We start from the raw sequence: 20,822 nt of genomic DNA, 5'->3' as shown, positions 1-20,822 counted from the left end.
CTAGAGACTTGTCCTTCTCCATGTGCAACAACCTGTTCTGTGAAACTTGGTATCCTCAGGCTTTTGTGTGCTTGTGCGGGGTCTCCTTCCACGGCCTATCTGAAGATGTTTGCAGTCATCTCCAATGACTTCTGTGACCTTATCTATGGTTTCCGCGGGAGGCAAGATAATGTCTGCGAGAACTTTTCTTGGGTTGTTGTGGGCTTGAATTTTGTGGGCATTTGCTTCTGTGATGTCGTCTGCTGGTGTCCACCAATATTTTATCCATGGGGCTTCGTTTTTTTCCATGGGAATGGTGTTTATGTTTGTAGGTAAAAGATGAATGGTCTGTCCATGGGAGCAATGTCCGAGGGTTGGGTTGCCTTGTCCGCAGAAATCATAACCTCTGTTTCCGTGTGTGTTCTGCGGGGCTCTAATTTTTTTCCACTGGATTGGCTTGTCTCGGTGGGAATGTCTTGTTCCATGTGCCCTTTCCTTTGATGTCCTTGGGATACATGCCCGTGAAACCTTCTCCCCGTAGCTTGCATACCCGTGGACTTGCAGTTTCATTTTTTCATTTCAAATTTTAAAATATTTTAATTTTTTTACATATATCGTAAGACTAAATTACCCATGCATTTCTAGGCAATGCTGGCTTCCTTGCCTTTGGTGGTAGACTTTTAACTATGAACCATTGACCGCATTAGGAATCTCTTTGCCATCAAGTGTCCATAGCTTCATGGCCCCATTTGATGCAAGTTCTCGAACCTTATAGGGACCTAGCCATTTCACTTTAAATTTGCCAGGTTTAATTTCATTTTGCCCATTAAACTTCAATACCAACTGATCCAGTGTAAACTTCATTAGTTGGAGGTGTTTGTCATGTCAGAGTTTCCTTTGTTGTGCCATGTCTGTCGCCCATTGAGCCATCGCCCTTTTCTCGTCCAACTTGTTTAGGGCATAAAGTCTTTCCCTTAGACTCTCCATGTCACCAAGTTTGTTATTAATGACTATCTGCATGCTTAGAACCATGAATTTGGTAGGTACCACTTCCTCTTGTCCATACATCAGATGGAAAGACATATGCCTCGTGGTCACCTTATAGGAAGTACAGTAGGCCCACAACACCAAGGGCAATTTCTCTTCGTAGTCTTCACCTTCAACTCCACAAGACTTATAAATAACTCTCACCAAAATTTTATTAGTTGCCTTCGCATGGCTATTCAACCGAGGATAGTATGTACTCAATAACATATGGAAGATTTTGAATTCAGTGGTTAGGATTTTAAAGACATGATTGACAAACTAATGACCTTTGTCACTCATCAACTAAATGGGGATGCCATACCTTGTTATTATTTGTTCATAAATGAATTTTGCAGTGCTTAGTGCTGAGTTATCTGGTAGTGCGCGTGCTTCAACCCTTTTTGTTAAGTACTTAGTGGCCACTACAATGTACCTACATCGCTGGGCATGACTAGCATTTAGAGGTCTGACAAAATCCAACCCCCATCTTTCAAATAGCTCCTGGGCATGGGAAAGGTTGAATGGCATAAAGTCCCTCTTAAAAGGTTTTCCTACTTGTTAGCAAGTATCACATCCGATGACCCATTCTCTCACATCATTGTACAAAGTTGGCCACCATAAGCCTGCTAATAGTACCTTCCTTGTTGTCGTATTGAGATCCATATGTCCTCCTGTTGGTCCTTCATGGGCTTCCTGAAGTACACTTAGTACTTCCTCCTCCATCACACATTGCCTTAGCACTTGGTCTGGACCCATTTTATATAACAGGCCATTTATTAGTTGGAAAGTCTTACTCCTAAGGACCAACTTCCTTCGTTCCCCTGGAGGCATGTCCTAGGGAAATTGGGCTGTAGACAGATACTCTCCTATACTTGTATACCACTTAGGGAGAATTTTGATATGAAATAGATGCATGTTTGGAAAGTCCTCATTTATTCCAATAGGTGATTCGCTAGACTTAATATGGGATAGTTGGTCGGTGATCACATGACTATGTCTTGGCCATACAACGATCTTGAATTTGAACTCTTGAAGCAAGAGAAGCCATCGTCTCACTCTTCCCTAAATAATGGGTTTATTGACCAAGTACATGAGGGCTTGGTGGTTGTAATAGATACCCCCAAACTCTGCTTACAAGTATTCACAGCTATATGGTAATTTTATCAAACACTTAGCTTGCAGTCTTTAATTTCCTGTTATGTGCTACTACCGTTATGGCTCTAAAAAGTTTGTCTATATTGTGTTGTGTTTGGTATGTCAAATAAATATAGGAATTGGAAAAACATAACATATATCACAGGAATAACTAGCACACTATGTTTTATATTGATTTCCAAGAATTAATAACAAGTGCAAAGCTGACTCATTGAATACTCCAGCAATAAATTGGAATAAACATTGTTTACATCAAATAGTTGAGAGTGTAACCCTTGCATTGAGCTGCTGCAAACAATATACAATTGCTACAGTAACTCGGCTGCTGCAATGAAACTGCTATAGTAGTTTGCTACAGTAATGCGGCCGCTACAGTGATGCGCTGCTATAGTGACATGTTGCTATAGTGATGCGCTGCTATAGTAACGCGGCTGCTACAGTGATATGGCTGCTACAGTGACACACTGCTATAGTAACTCGACAGCTACAGTAACTTGTTATAGGAACTTGGTTGTAGCTGGAAATGCACCCAATTTGCTGGATACAAAGCTGATAGCAATGAATTCCAAAGGCCAAACCCCAAGGGAATGACGTCTAGAATGTCACACGAGAGGATAGATGTCTTCTAATGCCAAGAACAGATCTGCAACTCACACATTCATTTTCTTCTCATATTCAACCTCCAAATGAAGCCACTAATGTTCTCTTTTATTCTTTCTCCAAGGGTCGATTCAACTCACATGAGTAATTTGGGATAAAAGATGTGCCATATAAAACATTTAAAAATAATCACTTATGTCTCCCTTGGGTGCCCCCTTTGATTTGCACAGATTCCCATCAAATTTAATATTAAAGTAGCACTTTAATATTTTAGAACTAAATTAAATGTTACTTTAATAATACTTCAGGCATAACAATATACTAATTGTCGGACTTTGAACAACATGAGTGATAGATCGTTGGAAAGCTCTCGCCGAGGAGTATCAAATCCAATCACCATAACTAGCCTCCCTTTGTGTCCTGCTGACTTACTAAAAATATTAATTATACTTGAGATTGAGTAAATCAACTCCGTTTTGGCCCAAACTGGAGATGAGTAGGCCAAAACACTCTAAGATCCCTTTAAACCCTTTGTTAGCCCTCGGGACCATGTAGAACTAGGCTAACACACACACACTTGGTCGACTGCTAAAGTGGGGACATTACAATGGTCTACATAAAAAGTGAATGACATCATCAATAAGTAGTGCCTAGATTTTTGGACAAAATAGAGCATCCCAAGGGCCTCTCGCTTTGTTGTGTTGTAATTCTTCTCAGCATTTGACAACAACCTTCTTGTGAAATATATATGGTGATCTAGTCTGTGCACCCCTTCATGAGCCAAGGTAGCCCCGATTGTGTAGTTTGACGTGTCCACGTGCACATGAAATTCTTTATCTCAATTAGGGAATACCAGAATGGGAGCACCTAGCAACCTTGATTTCAGTTCCTTGAAGGCGTTCCCTTGGTCCTTCTCCCAATCGTATGGTTCCCCCTTCCTCATGAGCCTGTCCAACGGAAATGAAATTTGTGTGAAGTTCTTTATGAACCGGCGATAGTATCCAATGTGGCCGAGAAAAGATTTGACACCAGTCACATTTGTAGAAGCCTCCATCTCTACTATCACCTGCACTTTATCGGGATCTGTTTTCAGTATTGTCTGGCATACTATGTACCTGAGAAACTTTCCTGTGGCACCATAAACTGACACTTCTTTGGGTTAAGTGCCAAATGAGCTTTGCGACACCTTTCCATGCACTCTCTTAAGGTGGCAATATGCTTGTCATTCCTACTAAATATGGACCAGTCTTCCAAGAATGCTTTAAAGTTTCCTGTGGACATCTTGTCAAAGATGTGTAGAATGATGTGTTGGAAGGTTGTTGGCACATTACAGAGGCTGAAGGGCATCCTATTGTATGCATATACACCATCCTCCACTACGAAGGTCGTTTTCAATTTCTCTTCCTCTGTAATGGATATCTGTTTATATCCAAAAAACCCATTCATAAACGAATAAATCTCATGGCCTACAATTTCCTCCAGGATACTATCCATGAATGGAATGGGGAACGGGTCCTTAATCGTTACTGCATTAAGACATAAAAATTCGACACAAATGTAGATTGGTTTGCTTTCTTTTTTAAGGAGATCACAATTGGTGAAACGCACTCACTCGTCTCCACCTAAAAGATAATACCTGCCTCCAACATCCGTTCAATTTTGGCTTCTACCCTTACAACATAATTCTTGTTCATCCTCACAGGTTGGGCTCCGAAAACTAGAGGAATTCGATGTATGCATAACTCCAAAGGTAGACCCTTCAAATCCTTGTAGGTAAAGTGAAGACATCTTTGTACTCTGTAAAGATTTTGAACGCCATTGTCTTTAGTACTAGATTCCAGTCATCTCCCATTAGAATGATTTTCGGGTTCTCTCAGCTTTGCTTCTTTGTATCGTATTGGTTTATCTTTGTAGAACTGGTTAGCAGGACTCTCCTCCACTCGTGCCTCGGCTTCCGTGTATTCTTTAAATTCCCGAGGGAACTTGCTCTGATCTTCCTCGATCTTGAGCACATTACATGATGAAGGAGATAGTTTGTAATCACTCATTTGCTAGTGGAATAGGTTGTCTATATCATCCTCCAACTCTAATACCCCTTCGTCATTGGGCTCCATACTCCTTTTCCCTACGTCATCTCCGACATCAGATTTTGAATCTGAGAAAGATGCCATTTCTTCTCCAACCAATTGTGTTTTGAGATCCATCACAAACTTTCTTCCCCTTCTTGAATGATAAGGTATTTTTCTTCCAGTTATTGTTTGCCTTAGTCGTCACCAACCACCCTCTCTCGAGGTCCAATGTGAAGGGTTGTGTCCCAATCATTATTGCATCATTAACATTCCGAGGGGTTTGATGCCATGTTTGTCAGCCCCTAATAAGTTGAAGGTTGGTGGCCAAACAATTGGCTTGCCTAGACTCTTCCAAGTCTCTTCAGGTAGGACATTTACCCCTAACCCACCATCAACAATTGTGTTCGTCATCACGGTGCCCAAGATGCCCATCTCTACTATTGTCAAGTTTCATCCTCTGTTGACGGTAAGTATCATTGGGTTTTCTGCAGGACTGTCAGGAACCTTTGTCTGTCCCAATGTACTCGTTGGGATGGTTGGGTTGTTCAGCAAGGTCACTTTTAAATGTGGCATCATTTCCAACAGGTCCTGGACTTTCACCAATATCTCCAATTGCATCATTTGCTTTAGAATGTTTTGTTCTATTGTGGTTCAAGTAGAAGAACCAGAGGTATCCTTGATGTCCCTTCAGGCTTGTACTTCCTTCTCAATCTTGGTCTTCGCCTCAAGGAACCTTTGTTTCTTCGTACGAGGGTCATGATACGTGGCCTTATTTTCTTGTGCTTGTGTAATTTCTAGGATGTCTTCCTTTGTATCTCTTGTTTCCACATCAATGAGGTTACAACCAGGCTTCAGGAAGTTGGCCTCCTCATGGTGCCCCGATCCACGCCACTTAGACAGTTTTTGTGGATTTTCCTCCTTCTGGCAATCTTGAGCAAAGTGTCTCCATTGGTTGCAATTTTTGCATTGTATCATTGGCCTTCCCTTGCATCATACTGAATCTATGGGTAGTTGTTGTTATTGTTATTTCCTCTGCCTCTTTGTTAGTTACTTTTGTAGCAGTTGAATGATGCTGTTGTTATTATTTTGTTGATTGCCGGCTCCAGATGTGAAAGATTGCTTCTTATTGAACAACACTTGTTGGTTTCCGACCCTCAAATCATAGGGGCATTCTTTGGTGGAATGTCCCGCAATTTGGTAGATGTCACAAAAGGTAGGACCCTTTCGTGTGATCGACTTCCTTGCAGTCCGTACACTACACCTCATCCTCCTTGGTTTTGCTTGATCCTCCTTTCGTTGCCTTAACTTTCTTCATCATCCTCACTATTTTCCATCAAGGGCTCATCGTTTGAGGACTTGATTTTCTTGGAAATCTTACATTCAGTTTCTAGATCCATTGTGTGGTTATATTAATTTTTGTACAATGTGAGGGGTACAATCTTCATCTTCTTCCAGAGGGAAGTTTTTAATCCTTAGACGAACCACCACTTCTTTAGTTTGTTGAATGGGTTAGATTCCATTTCCCATTAATTCCTTTACTCATCGCCCATAGGCTTTGATCGACTCGTTATTCCCCTGTTTTGTACTGTAGATTGCTTTGCAATCTCTTAGTAGTTTGAATTCGTTTTGGAAGTCTTTCTTCATTGTTGTCTATGTTATCAAACCAATTTTGTCCACATCAGAATACTAGTCGATGGTTCCTTCCCTTAATGTGGCAGGAAATTGTTTGATCCACTCGTCTTGATCGGTGACACTGTTAGTGGTCTAAATTGTTTCACATGTACGATAGTACCGTACTGGATTTTTTTTTTCTTGGCCCGTAAACTTGGGCAATTTTTGTTTGTTCCCAACCATGACTGCTAGTTGTGCACCTGTTGCACTACCAGTGGTGCCGCCGACTGTGTCGGTGAGTTACACTATGCGTTACATTGCAGTGTGATCAATTTTGAAAAGAGGTTTGTTTGATTATCAAACTGTACTTGTTCATATGGTGTGTGAGGGACAAAGTGGTCACCTCACGCTTGTGCTTGTTCGACACCTTGAGCCACACTAATTCCTTCTTCACTTTTCTCTGGATTCTCTACCCGTGGTGTACGCAAATTTAGAAATTCTTCCATTGTTTCCTTGATCAGATTCAACCTTTATCGTGTCTCCTCTAGTAAATTCTCTGTACTTCTCGTGCACAGACGATTTGATAACCGTGCTCTTTGTTCAGTGCACCTCTTGTGGCACTGTGGTCATCCTGTGTGACCCCATCGTAGTACACGTTAGAGAGTTTCCTGAACCTTTGTCTCCACTCAACTTGTGCGAGGATCAAAGCCTGTTGTGTGGTGTGGATATCATCTTTTTGTTCCCTTCTATTTCTATTCTTATTTAATTGATTTGGCATCAATTCTTAAAAACACATAATAAATAACAAGAACACTTTTATTTATATAGTCTCCGTACATCATCATAGGTCGTCTATGCGACCATTAGAGAGTTTCAGTGCTATTTTCACTTACACTCCATTTACATTCCCACAGCCTAGGGCTCATGGGTTAGACTTCTGTTGGATTTCATTGCGATCCTGCGATTCCTAACGATTATGTTCTAGAAAGTTCTTGAGAGTTTGTTTTTCCTACGCTGCTCTCTCTCGGCTTCCTCCCTTTGCCTTGCTTGCGCCAGGAACATTTGTGCGAACGGTCGAGGGAACTAATGCAACAATCAATTTGCAGTCGGACTCATGTTCAGAGCATCCCAAATGGTGTCCTTTGGAAACTGTTCACCTATGACTTCTCTCTATACAAAAGTTTCAATTCTCGCTTGGAACGAGATGTGGAAATTTGTTGTCAATTCGTGCTCCCCTTCATACAGCTCGATCATTGCATTGTCATTGGTCCTCATAGTCTTTGGAATAGGTATTTCCATTTATATTGTTTGCATCACTCTTCCCAGATTCGAAATAGGCAATGATGTTAAATGTTTACCCTCATGGGGTAACAGAGATTAAATGCATATCGGAAATGAGGTATTTAACAAAGAATGTAAAGAGATCACAACAGTATTATATTCATTGATTTGTTACCATACACAAATGTGTTCTGTACCACCATATCCCAATCAAAAGTAAGAATGCATATATATCGTGTCTGAGGGGGTGTGAGGTAAATTGTCGCATCTATGTAACTCCCTTGGATAGACCATTTAACTACCCATTTTCTTGACAATAGTGCTTACATAGTTGAAATATTATAGCTTATACACACATGCATATGTATATATGCATATACATGTATACATACACTATGTATGTATGAATACATACATACATACATATATATATGTATATATGTTGTGTGTACATATATATGTATGTATATATCCATATATATGTAAACATACATACACATATACATATATGTATATATGTTGTGTGTACACATATACACATCTATATATCTCTATATGTATATATATGTATTTATGTTGTGTGTACACACACACACACACACACACACACATATATATATATATATATATGTACACAACATAAATACATATATATACATATACATATACATGTTTATGTAGGAACCTGTTGTGTCAAAGAATGGTACAATTTTGAAGTCTAAAATTCTATTGAAGTCAATCCCTTATCCAATGCTTATTGTTGCTTTCTGATGTTGCTGTTTATATAGAATTTGTCAAACATTGCTTTTATGTGATCTAGTACAAGCGCTGTCTTCGCAACATATTTTCTTGCACCATTACTCTCTGTATATATTTCCTTGAGAAAATTTTACCTTTTTCTTCCATGCTTAGTGAAAGGATTCATCTTCATGATGTCTTCTGAATGTTTCATCACCATCGGGTAGAACCGAAACATTCATTGTTTCTCTATCACCGTTTTTTCTAACTGTTATGCATATTAAACATCTGCTCTATATATTAGTCGGTCTTGATGTTCAAATCATTTTAAGCAAAATCTCACTGCCTCATTAATATATTATCCTTGCACACAAATCTAGTCTTCTATCTTCAAACCTTGCTATTGGCCTTTTCCTTTGCAACATTAAAGAGATTTTATGTAACTTATCCATAGGTAGCTTTTAAATTTTTTCATTTTCATTTCAAGTATATCCACTTTTTTTAATATGTATACATACATACACACACATATATATATATGTGTGTGTGTGTGTGTGTACACACAACATAAATACATATATATACATATAGAATCTCTTTAATGTTCAATGGCAGTCACTATACTCCTTAACCAAACAATGAAGAATATGATCTCCCAACTAGCTTCTTAATTACAGTTGCTACAGCCAAGATGCTATAACCACAATAGATTTCTTCCAACCACATTGGACACAACTACAGGAAGACACTAATAATCTTCAGAAATTAAACCCTTATGCTAAAGCAAGGGCTCAAGAATCAACAACTTCAAAACTACTCACAAGGCCACAAAAGAAAATAGATAATTGAATCCTTTTCCCTCAAAATGAGGTCATATTTATAACCCCCACTCGCACAGATTTTCCCAAATGCAACTTCACTTAAGAAGCTTCACCAACACAACATAATTTTATAACATTATTATAATATAAATAAAGTGCTATTATAATAATGAAACTTTTAATAAATAATTAATAAATATGAACCCATGCAATAAATAGCCCCATTCGATGCAGGTGACAACAAACTGCCAACGCCGCCATCTGCACTGCCAAATATGGCAACTACTTGAATTTGACTTACTAAAAATGTTAAGTCCACAATTGAGAGCCCCAGATCACCCTATCAGCTCACAAGGGTTGCTATAATGAACTGACTCAATCAACTATAAAAGATCGCCAAAGATGGGGATATTAGAGTCCTCCCTCCCCGAGATTTCTTGTCTTGAAGCAATCTGACAACATACTGAAACCTCCACCAGGATCCCATATGAAGAAGCACACGACATCTCAGTCATCACTAACCAGCTTTTATAACATCACCAATACAACTAACAAACATGCCATACTGAATCAAACCTGACTGTAGATATTGCATGAGTGAACATGTCATAGGGCAGCAACTTGGTAAGTTGACGGAGCTTGTTTCACCTAATTGCGCAAAGTGAGTCACCAAACACACAATCTAACACATGTGCAACTGAACTGTGCACTTGAAAAGGATCATGTGAATGAGAGTCGAAAGGAAAACCATATGTATGTGACATTATGTACACATCCCAAAACTTCACTACGAGCCTTGTCTAAAATCCTAATGCCCTAGAAGAATCCCAAACATTGAACTCAACTTCATCAACAACTCCTACAAAAGATGTAGCTACCGGAGAACCTGGTCCAACATGGGGTTCCCTATTGCTCTCAACAAATGCACTCGTCTTAACCATATCAACATCATAATCTGTAGAGACAGGAACATTACTCACTGTTGCTATAGGAAACTAAACTGTGTCTATAGATGGTGTAAACTGTTCCCAACTCCACTTAGGTGAGTGATCAACCTCAAAAAGTGGATTGTTGTATGACAATGCTACATCCATGTCAAACATAGGATTGTCCACAAAGAGAACCTCAAGACTGTGCTAATATGTGCTATAACATGACGATGTCTCTGCATCACTCACCTCATAATCAATAACATTTGTGCTAGCAACAGTGCATACTTGAACATCCAAGGTATTGCTGTTAAGTACCTCATTGGATAGCTCATCTAGCATGGAAGTACGTATAGATATAACAGTTTCATTGCACACTCTCACTCCCACTGGCACTGTATCACCATCAAATGCACGATCCTAGGAACTCATGCCAACAACGGCATCATCGGACTTAACTTGATAAGAATTTCAATCATACTCCATGTCCAATTTATCCAACACTTGAGCACTAACATGTGTTAACTCAATAGGAATGTCATGTACATTTGTAGCTACCACTGTATCATCATAATGCCAAAAATCTCCTCACCGCTGTTATGCAAATTAGAACTCATATGCTTATCAATAGCCATGTTATCTTTCTTGGTATGTAGACTATCATCCATTGTTCTATCCCCAACCTTTCGGACTTTTCTAGGACACCCAGTGCTGATATTAAGATCAGACTTAGATTTTTGACTGGGAACTTTTTCTTGCTCTCTAAGAGTGTCCACTATGCCATCACATTTCTTCCTTTGAAAAAACGATATCGTGCTCTGCTCAAATTTTTAATTTGAAATTAGTTTGGTCATCCATTTGTGATTTTGATTCAACTCATTCACTAACACATTCAATTGTTTTAGAATGCCAAACTGTATCTTAGGTTCTCCATCCTTAGGTGGTGAAGTACGCCCTTTGCGGGTATAATGTCTACTCAAAATGAATCTCTTGTCACCATCCATGTCACTGAATCAAATTGATAACTGAGCCTAGTTTTTGTAGGCTGGTAGGAAACTGCTCTGGTACCACTATAATAACTCTGTCTGGTTATAGTTTAAACACACAAGGTTATAGTTTAAACACACAATTTTTCTATGCTGAGTAGTTGTTTGACATTACGTCAAACACTTGGAAAATAATATTGATAACACTGAAATGCTGGATGATAGCTTTCCTTAAGACGTTATTTGGTATATTATGGATACTTGGATCTTCTAAAGGATAAATGGCAAATGCAGATCAAATGCCTATTATATGCTTAATTTAATTTGAAACAATGATGATAGACCATTAAATAGTAGTTCCACCTTTTTATTGCTTTAACATCAGATGCGTTTATTATACAAAATTCACAAGCAATCAATGTATCAAAATTTGCAAAAACCTGGAAGTGGAATTGCTCCTTATTACAGTTGCAGTAAACTCAGAAATGCATGCTCAAATCACATAGCCCATACAATTGCAAGATCGAACCTCCAAACACATTCACGTCCATAGGACTAGACGTCCAAACAAACGCCATCCTGGGAATTAATACCCCTGCACAAGAATATAATTCTGCTAGAGTTTCTTTGCAGGGACAAATGACATTAGCAGCTGCACAAGGAAATGCAGATCGCTGCAAATTAGTAGGCCTGACCAAGAAGAATATAGGAGTCCAATGAAGACAGTGCCCTCTAAAATATGTTCTGCCCTAATAGAGATGATATTGGCTCCCAGTAAATCCAAATGCCAACCCTGGAAAGTGCAGAATCAACAATGCAGGCATTGACGTTACAACTCACAGCTGATTGGGGTTGGTAGAAATGCTATCACCTTCAACAGATAATATGGATGCTGTGAACAATTATTAACCTTCACAAAATGCAAGCAAATTGCACCAGCCAACACAAAAAATGCTGCCCCAGAATATACCAACGATGCCCAAAATTTGCACAGTGACTTTCCAGGGGAAATCATAACTATGAATGGTCAATTGCAATGACTATACTCCTTAACCAAACAATGAAGAATATGATCTCCCAAATAGCTTCTTAATCACAGTTGCCACAGTCAAGAAACTACAACCACAATTGATTTCGTCCAACCACAGTCAACACAGCTATAGGAAGACACTAATAATCTTAAAAAATTAAACCCTTATACTTCAAGGGCTCAAGAATGAACAACTTCAGAAATACTCACAATACCACAAAAGAAAATAGATATCGGATCATTTTCTCTCAAAATGAGCTCATATTTATAACCCCCACTAGCACAGAGTTTCCCAAATGCAACTTCACTTAAGAAGCTTCACCAACACATCATCATTTTGTAACATTATTATAATAAAATACTATTATAATAATGAAACTTATAGTAAATAATTAATAAATATGAATTTTTGTAATAAAGAGCCCCATTCAATGCTGGTGACGACCAATTGCCAGCGCCACCATCCGCACTACCAAATATGGCAACTGCTTGAATTTGAATTACTAAAAATAGTAAGTCCCTAATTGAGACCTCCAAATAACACAGTCAGCTCACTAGGATTGCTATATTGAACTGACTCAATCAACTGTAGAAGCTTGCCAAAAATGGGGACATTACAAAATGAAGAACTACCCGATAAGCAAAGACAGTGAAAAGAAATAATACATATGCTGTGACATCTGGAGTATATGAAGTGATTGCAATAATGCAGCAACCTATTGCAAGTAATCTCCAATAATTGTTATTAAAACATGATAGGCAGCTGTTGAATCAAATTGTTGAAAGAGTAAAATAAGTTTGAAACCTATACAAATGAGTTGTGAGCAGCTATCTCATAATAAGCAACAATTAAATCTCATAAAAAAGGCACCGATAAATATGTGTTTGCAAGCAGCGACTCGACTAGAAATGGTTGATCTCATGATGCTATGAGAAAGGCGATTCAAGAAGCATCCGATTTTGTAAAACATAGATACTACTTTTTCTGTGGTAGTTATGATTTTAAAGGTATTATCAGGCAGATTTATGAAAATGCTTATGGCAGGCTTGTGACTACACTTATTCAAAAGAGAATATATGCAGATTAAAGATAATTGTAATGTCCATCATCAGTTGAGATAGCTACATTGTCAAGGTGGATTTTCATATTTAAGTGAAGTTGGTGCGTTGCTTTTTGGGGTTGAAGCCTATAAATTGTGGAAGTTGGTGCTTAAACTTAGGGTTGGTGCCTCTAGTTGGTTGGTGCCTATAAACATGTAAAAGAAGAAATATATAAAGTATTTTCCTTGTTCTCCTACACAGGGTTTCCATGTAAATATTGTGTTGCATTGTTCTCATGTGCAAAATTGGCAGTTTTAGTAATTGATGATATTGTGATGGATAAAGTTTAAATTTGTAAAATTCATTGTTAAGGGGGTTATTTTATTATTTATTATTTTTCATATGGAACCCCTTAATGGTTTATTAATAATAAATATTTAAAGTAAATACTTTAATATTTTCAAATTTATTTATAAATTCACTATCTGGACTACAAACTGACTTCTGGCTGCTTACACTAGTCCACAAATGATGGCTAAACTCTGCAGGCTAACTAACAGTCTCCCACTAAAAAATAGGGACCCTCCCTAAAAACTAGGAATTGCAACCAAAGTCTACAGATTGATTCCAGAGGTCCATGCTCTGGTCAACTCCCAATCAATCCCTAAAAAGTAAAGACTCCTCTTAAATTTAGGAAACTGTCCCAAATTATCCAACGTTGCTTACAAAGTCCCTTTGTGGGTCCAAAAGATCCTAAATGGGTTCCATATCCTCTCTGCTGATCTACAGGCACCCATAATAGACCAACCTCAACTGATATCTGAATTTCCTAAGGAGGGGACATTTAAAAAATTTAGTTACCAGAGGTTCTTATTGTAGAATTTACCTTTGACTTTTAGTGGCCAGCTCCAAAATGTGGGAAGCATTTGCATAAATGGAGTATATCCTAAGTATTATTTTAGTTGCCTTGTACTAGATTCTCGTGTCATTAAAAAATGGTTTCTGATGGGATTTTTTTTGATGTCAACTGCCTGGTTGAATAGACTTTTTTACGCTTTCAAGCCTAAAGAATACAATTCTGAATCTGATACGCATAAATAATCTTATCGAGTACCATGTTTTTTTCTGCTCTTATAAGCAGGGGATGTTGTTAATTGTTAGAATATTACAGTTTTAAATTACTGATATATTTTAACACATAGTTATTGAGCTAATTGCAATCGAAGTAGTGGTTTATTTTCCATTTATTGAGCTAATTGTGATCAAAGAGGTGGTTTATTTTTCCATTGTCTCAATGCAGTAAAAAGAATTGAAATGTCATGACGTTCTAGTTAAATGACTCCAAAATTGGAATTGGTACTTGCTTAGCATAATACATATTGTCATGTTTTTACGATATAATTTGTGACACATACTCTAACGAGATCTGCTACTTTATGGTTGCAATATTCAGGATGGCTGTGTGAATGCTTTCTACTCAACTCCAACTATCTACACCAGAGAAAAATATAAGTCAAATGAAATTTGGCCCCTAAAGACAGACGACTTTTTCCCGTAAGTATGCTTGGATTGATGGCTTTTTTCTTAGCTGGTCTAGTAATATTTTGATTTCTGTATTAGGATGGTAAGATTATGGACTTCTGTGACTCAAATCTAAGTAAAGAAAGTTAATTAAAAAAGAACATAGAAGTCATTAAATTATAATTTTCATGATACCCTAGAAAATTATTTCAAGCTAAATAAGGCATTGAACTTTGCTCCTTTTTGATATATGAAAAGATCTTATGCAATACATTAAATAAAATTCATTCTTCATGGAGATAGTGGAATGGGGTTCGGTGTTTCATGAGGGAAGGGGTGTTGGTTTAAAACTTTAAAGACATTCACATTAAATGGTTTCAAAATGGGAACTAATCCTCAATTGTTCTTATTCCAAAATTGACAATTTGGGGTACTTGACCCAGTTTATCAAAGAAAAAGTAGACTGCCACTACAGTTTGATAAGCCCACATTATTATAAAAGGATGATGATTAACACTTTTCATCTCACCTATATGATTGCTAAAAAAATGCAGAACTCCCACATTGTTTAAAAAAATATTTGCCAAATAGATATGTAGAGTTGTGTTATGCACATTCTTTGCAGTGGAAATCTAAGTCTTCAAGTAACTTTGAATTATTGCTTTAATATCTATCTGTAACTGTCATTGAAAAATATTTCTCTGAGCATGATATAACCATGTAAGGCGTAAATAACATATAGAATCATATGTGCCCAGGATAATATTAGCATAAAATAAATATGTAGGACCCAGAGAATAGGAATAGGTATTAAAATACACTGAGATGATGAAAAATCTTTTAAATAATTCATTACTGCAACATGGATACACATAGAGACTGAGTTTTAAATCATACTTATTTCTAAATATAAGAGTTTCTTATTAGATTTCTCCAAGAAAGACACTTAGGAGAGTCTAGTCACAGGTCATTTTTTCTTTGGAAGCCTTGTTAAAATTGATGTATATTAAATTACATACGTTAATTTCAAAACTTTGCATATTATTTATTGTAAAGGAGGATAGTTTATGAACAACTGAGATTATTCTAAGAGAGGTAATCTTCTTGAAGAACAAAGTCTAAATGACAACTCATGTTAATGCTTGAAATTTAAAGTTAATCCTCACAGTGAGAATCTAGGATTCACAAGGGAAGAGGTAAGAAAGAAATGAAGACTAAGTTTAAACTACAAATTTATTTAGATTTTATGAGCCAACTACTGGAATAAAAAATGGCTCAGTAGTGGCTGAGATTTGTCAAAATATTATTGGAATTGTTAAAGATTCATTTGATTGCATATTTATGAGGAATTGTCTTCTCGGTCCGGGGCTCACCCTCGATAAGGCTGTACTGCTTGTTTCTTGACTACTTCTCGCCTGTGAGTAGTAGTTAGTTGGTTTGTCTTTCTTTGGTTCTTGTTCTCTTGCTTTCTTGTCTTGGTATTTTTACGGACACCATTTGGTTCTCCCGCTGTTGGTGGTTGTCTCTTTGTACGCTTTTCAGTCCCTTAGTCCCTCGTGGTCTCTTGTTGGACATTAATAAATTTATCTTATCTTACCTTATCTTATCTAAACATCTCACTATTTAGTCCCTCGTGGTCTCTTGTTGGACATTAATAAATATATCTTATCTTACCTTATCTAAACATCTCACTATTTGGCTGTTTGGCTGGGGTAGACATGTTTAAGGTAAAAATCTAAGCTGTCAAGTTCTTCATTTTAGCATCTTGTACCCATTTCATGAGCATTTCTGTTTGACTATGCACACGGGATAGTGTAAGAATGCCTAGGGAGCACCCCACGTGCTTGATTTCCCTGTGATTTTGCGTTTGCATTCCCAGAGGGAACTTGAGGCATTTGGGTTTCTTCTTAGGCATTACCAAGTGTATATGCACACTCCGAGTGGCATCACTGCCAAAATCAAGAAAATATACTTTTAAAAAAATCCAAAAAGGTGCCAAAGACTCTAAATCAACCCTAAATGCCCAATTTTGCCCACAGCAAATATCATTTTGCTCTCCAACCATTAATTTCTGGTCCATGTATTTTGAAGGGAGACTAATTTTTTTAAGGAGATCAATCAAAGATTACCAAAGGAGCAATGATAACTTGCACAAATGAGATCTAATCATTAAAGATAAGCATTTTACTTGACTCTTTAGTCTTTTAACTATTGGTTTCAAGTGTTTGATGAACGTTTTCAAACTTTTAAAATTAATTTCTTGTAGAAAAGAGAAATAAGATTCACTATTTGGTAACATGTTTTCTGGTTTTTATTTGAAACTCTGTTAGTTTGTATATATTGTAGTTTTGCATCTTTTTAACTTAAAACTGTTTAATTTATTATAACAACAAAATCGGATTGCGAGAATAGCCTTCCAAGTGAAAGGTTGACAGTTAGATTGTTGGTCTTCCAAGGCATTTTTATGTATCTTCTAATAGTATATTTACTTTAGAGCCTTCATTGATGATGGTGTTAGTTAGCTTCTTCCCCTTTATTTCCATCATGATGATAGTTGGCTTCCTTCCAATGCTCACTTTCAACATGGGATGAATTGCTTCGTTACAATCAGGTGGTGGTTTCTCTGTTGGTTCTCTTGTGGCTTACATTTGTTCTGGTCAACTATGTTGTCATTGACCGTATTGATATTTACCACTCTTCTTTGTGGCATAGTTTGAAGGTAGTTTGTCATCTTGATGGGTATAGTTGTTTGCAGCACTAGCACCCACCAAATTGTGTTCTCTTACTTTGATTGCAATGAGCATACTCGCAGTTTTGTTTTTGTTGGAGGTTATTTTTGTTTTGCCATCACTTGTTCTACTCTTGTTCAGTCTTCTCAAATTTGTTCCTTCTTCGTACAAGGGTTTAGGCACATTGCCTTATTCGTCTATGCTCTCATGATTTCCAAAAATGCCTCACCTTGTTGCTCCATGTCTAGCATATTAATGCTCTTTGTCAATCGTTCACTGGGATATCTCAAAAATTACATATATGAAATAATAATAAAAATGACATTGCTTACTAGATATGGGAGTAAAATGTGTTGTTATTTTCTCATGAGATTAATATATAGAAGCTCATAAACTATCAGTCAAGGACTTTAGTTCATCCAACTATGCCATACTACCTTCCTTGATGGTATACGGTGCATTTACAGGACTTTACCGTTGCCAAGAGGAGCACAAACATCAAATAACTGACACATATAACTACTCCAAAGTAATAACCAACTTAATACGGACAGTCAATACATTTCTGGATAACCAATATTATCAAACATAGTAATAGGCATCATACGCTAACTACAAACTTGTTGTCCACAATTTTGACATCACAAAATTGTGGCTAACCTACACAATTTTTTCATGGATTTGTGGGTGTATCCTCTATGTTTCAATGCACTGATAAGGTGTCATAAAGGCAGCTTTTCATCCTAGAATTGTACTTTATGTAATCTTGTTTGTGTGTTCTTTTTGAAGGTTTCCTATCAAGTTGATCCCCACAAATGCTGGTTAGAATGAGTTTTCTTCTCTAACTGCAACACTTGATTTTTGGCTGTCTTCAAGTTTATTCTTCATTTTCCCCTTTCTTATTAGTAGTTTTTAATCTCACTTTTCCCTTAGGTTAATAGCCCTTGGAATCTCACTCATTTTGAGCTATCTTAGGTCTCAAATGGAGTTATCTAGCTCAAGTTATGAAGGAAAATGTGAGGTTTTTTCAAGCCAACAACACATTTTATTAAAAATCTTCCAAAAGGGGCCTTTTTATTGACAATTGCATTAAAATTAAATTATTATCGATATAAAGTGGATTTTGATATTTCAACTTTAAAATTTCCCAATTTTCGAGTTTCAAGTTTCAATGCATCATAGTTTTAATGTTTTAATGACAATGACCTTTTTAAGGCTATTTTCTTGTTACTTTGTTAGAAATTGTAGTTTATATTAATAATATTATTATTTTTTGAGCGGTAACACGTACAATAATTTATATTAATACGAGAAAAAAGATTGCTTATATGATAAGGCCAACTAGTGGCATGTGATAACCCCTCAACAAACAAGTCAAGGATGATAAATAAAATTTTATATTGAGAAACTATATTTATCATTAAAATCTTGAATCAATTTTTAGGATAATTAATTAATTAATTATTTCAATTGTTTTAACATTGAAAAAAACAATAAAGTAATCATGATTGATTTTAATTAATATTTCTTGAGACAATCATAGTTATTATTATTATTTTAATAAATTTAAGACAAACAAGGATGTAATTGATTAATATTATAAGGAAAACTTAATTATTGATTAATAGGCAGAAATGATTCTTATTAAAGGCCAAACATAATACTCTTAAACAAGGCAAATTCCAATTATTTAAAAGTCAAATGTAAAAGGTCGATCTAAACCTAAGTTAATGAAATTGAAGGAGATCAACTGACGCAGCTCTCCCAACACACCCTAAGCCGCATACATATTAATCGTCGCAGGAGAAGAAGAAAGCAGCAGAAAAGGTGAGAGTCAAAAGGTTGAAGAAGAAGTAGTTATCAAAGAAGAGAAGAAGCATCATGTCAGATAAGGAACATTACGGAGAATACCACCTGCGTATAATAGACCAAGCCAATCTCTAGCATACCGCTGTGCGTAGCTGGGAAGAAAGGCATGGAAAACGTTTCAAAGGATACGACAAGCATAATCATTTTCAAATTGCTGTCAATATCGAATTCCAGGCAAGACAACATATTACTAAGCATTAGTAGATATGCGAGAGTAGCTTGAGAAGAGTTTTCAGACATCCATATAAGGGTAAAGGATATTAAGTCCCCTTCTGCAACGAACTACAACACATCAGAAACGTATAAGGTGAAATCATAGAGGTATCGCAATCCAAAGAGAAGGCATGGAATTGCCATTGAAATTGTTAAGTTTCCATTCTTCTGTTGCAATACTTCCACAACCGCCAGACAGATAAAAATAGATTCATTTATCATCAATTACTACCTCTAAGAATTACAGATAACCTCCCCATTAAATCAGATTAATTTTACGACGCCAGAGAGAGAAATAGACAGAGCTGGGAATAAAAGTGACAAATTAAAAGCATAAGAACTTTGAATTCAAGCAAAATAATAATAATATGAATCAAGGCAGAGGTCATCTTTGAAGGTTAGTATACTGAACAGTATATGTATATGCATATGAAAGGATGGATTTACCAAGTGAGGTTATTCATAAGGCCTAGATTGAAAGAATCTTCTAGGAAGGATGGTTAATTCGGAAATGATTAGCCATAGGTCTTAACAAGGAGTGTTATAGTGAGAAGACGATACTTAGTGGATGAGTTCTCTTGAAACAAAGGAGAACCTTCCCTCAGGAACTAAGTATTTGATCATAGCTTCTCGTTAAGAAGGGAGTAAATGGGATTAGGAGTTTGGGTTATTCTTTAGTTGTTAAATAATATTTTGATTCATAATTCTATTTGAATACTAACACTCTTGCAGGTGCAAAAGGTAGAAGCAGAAAGATCAACTAGATAGCTAAGGGACATTATAGTGGTATTAGAGCATAATCTTGCCATCTTGCGAGTAAAGGCTTGTGCGCACTTACGAAAGGAGAATGAAAACCACAATGAATGACCTAGCAAATGAAGTCAAATCATATATGGAGCAAACCAATCAAACTATTCTAAACCAAATGGAGAAATTGAACCAGACACTTCTAAATGCTTTACAAAATATGGGAAATTCCATCAATAACCTTAGAAATAACTCATCCTATGTAAGAAATATAAATTCAAATGAACCAGATAGTAATGAATCATCATCTTCTCGAGTTCCAAGACCTTCATTCTTGCCAAGAGAAGAATTACCTACAAAAGGGGAAAGAGCAAATCAACCCAATAATAGTACAATAGATAATGCTAGAGCCTATGCAAGCCTTGAACCGGAAATTAGGGAACTTATAACATTTGCGGAGTTTTGTGAGGGTCAAAA

The 20,822-nt window shown here is 36.8% G+C and overlaps 1 protein-coding gene across 1 annotated transcript in view; it reads left to right on the top strand.

The window, feature by feature from the left end:
- The window catches only part of LOC149528258 (alpha-mannosidase-like), a 230,329-nt gene that overhangs the window by 12,424 nt on the left and 197,083 nt on the right, over positions 1 to 20,822 (top strand). Inside the window, exon 9 of the mRNA XM_089811810.1 lies at positions 14,720 to 14,820. Coding sequence (XP_089667936.1) covers positions 14,720 to 14,820 — 101 coding nt within the window. The remainder of the gene's footprint in view (positions 1 to 14,719; positions 14,821 to 20,822) is intronic.

The sequence above is a fragment of the Cupressus sempervirens genome, chromosome 11 (assembly GCF_028749045.1).
Source record: "Cupressus sempervirens isolate cs-2001-9-10 chromosome 11, ASM2874904v1, whole genome shotgun sequence".
Taxonomy (NCBI): domain Eukaryota; kingdom Viridiplantae; phylum Streptophyta; class Pinopsida; order Cupressales; family Cupressaceae; genus Cupressus; species Cupressus sempervirens.
This window is presented reverse-complemented; position numbering and strand designations above follow the sequence as displayed.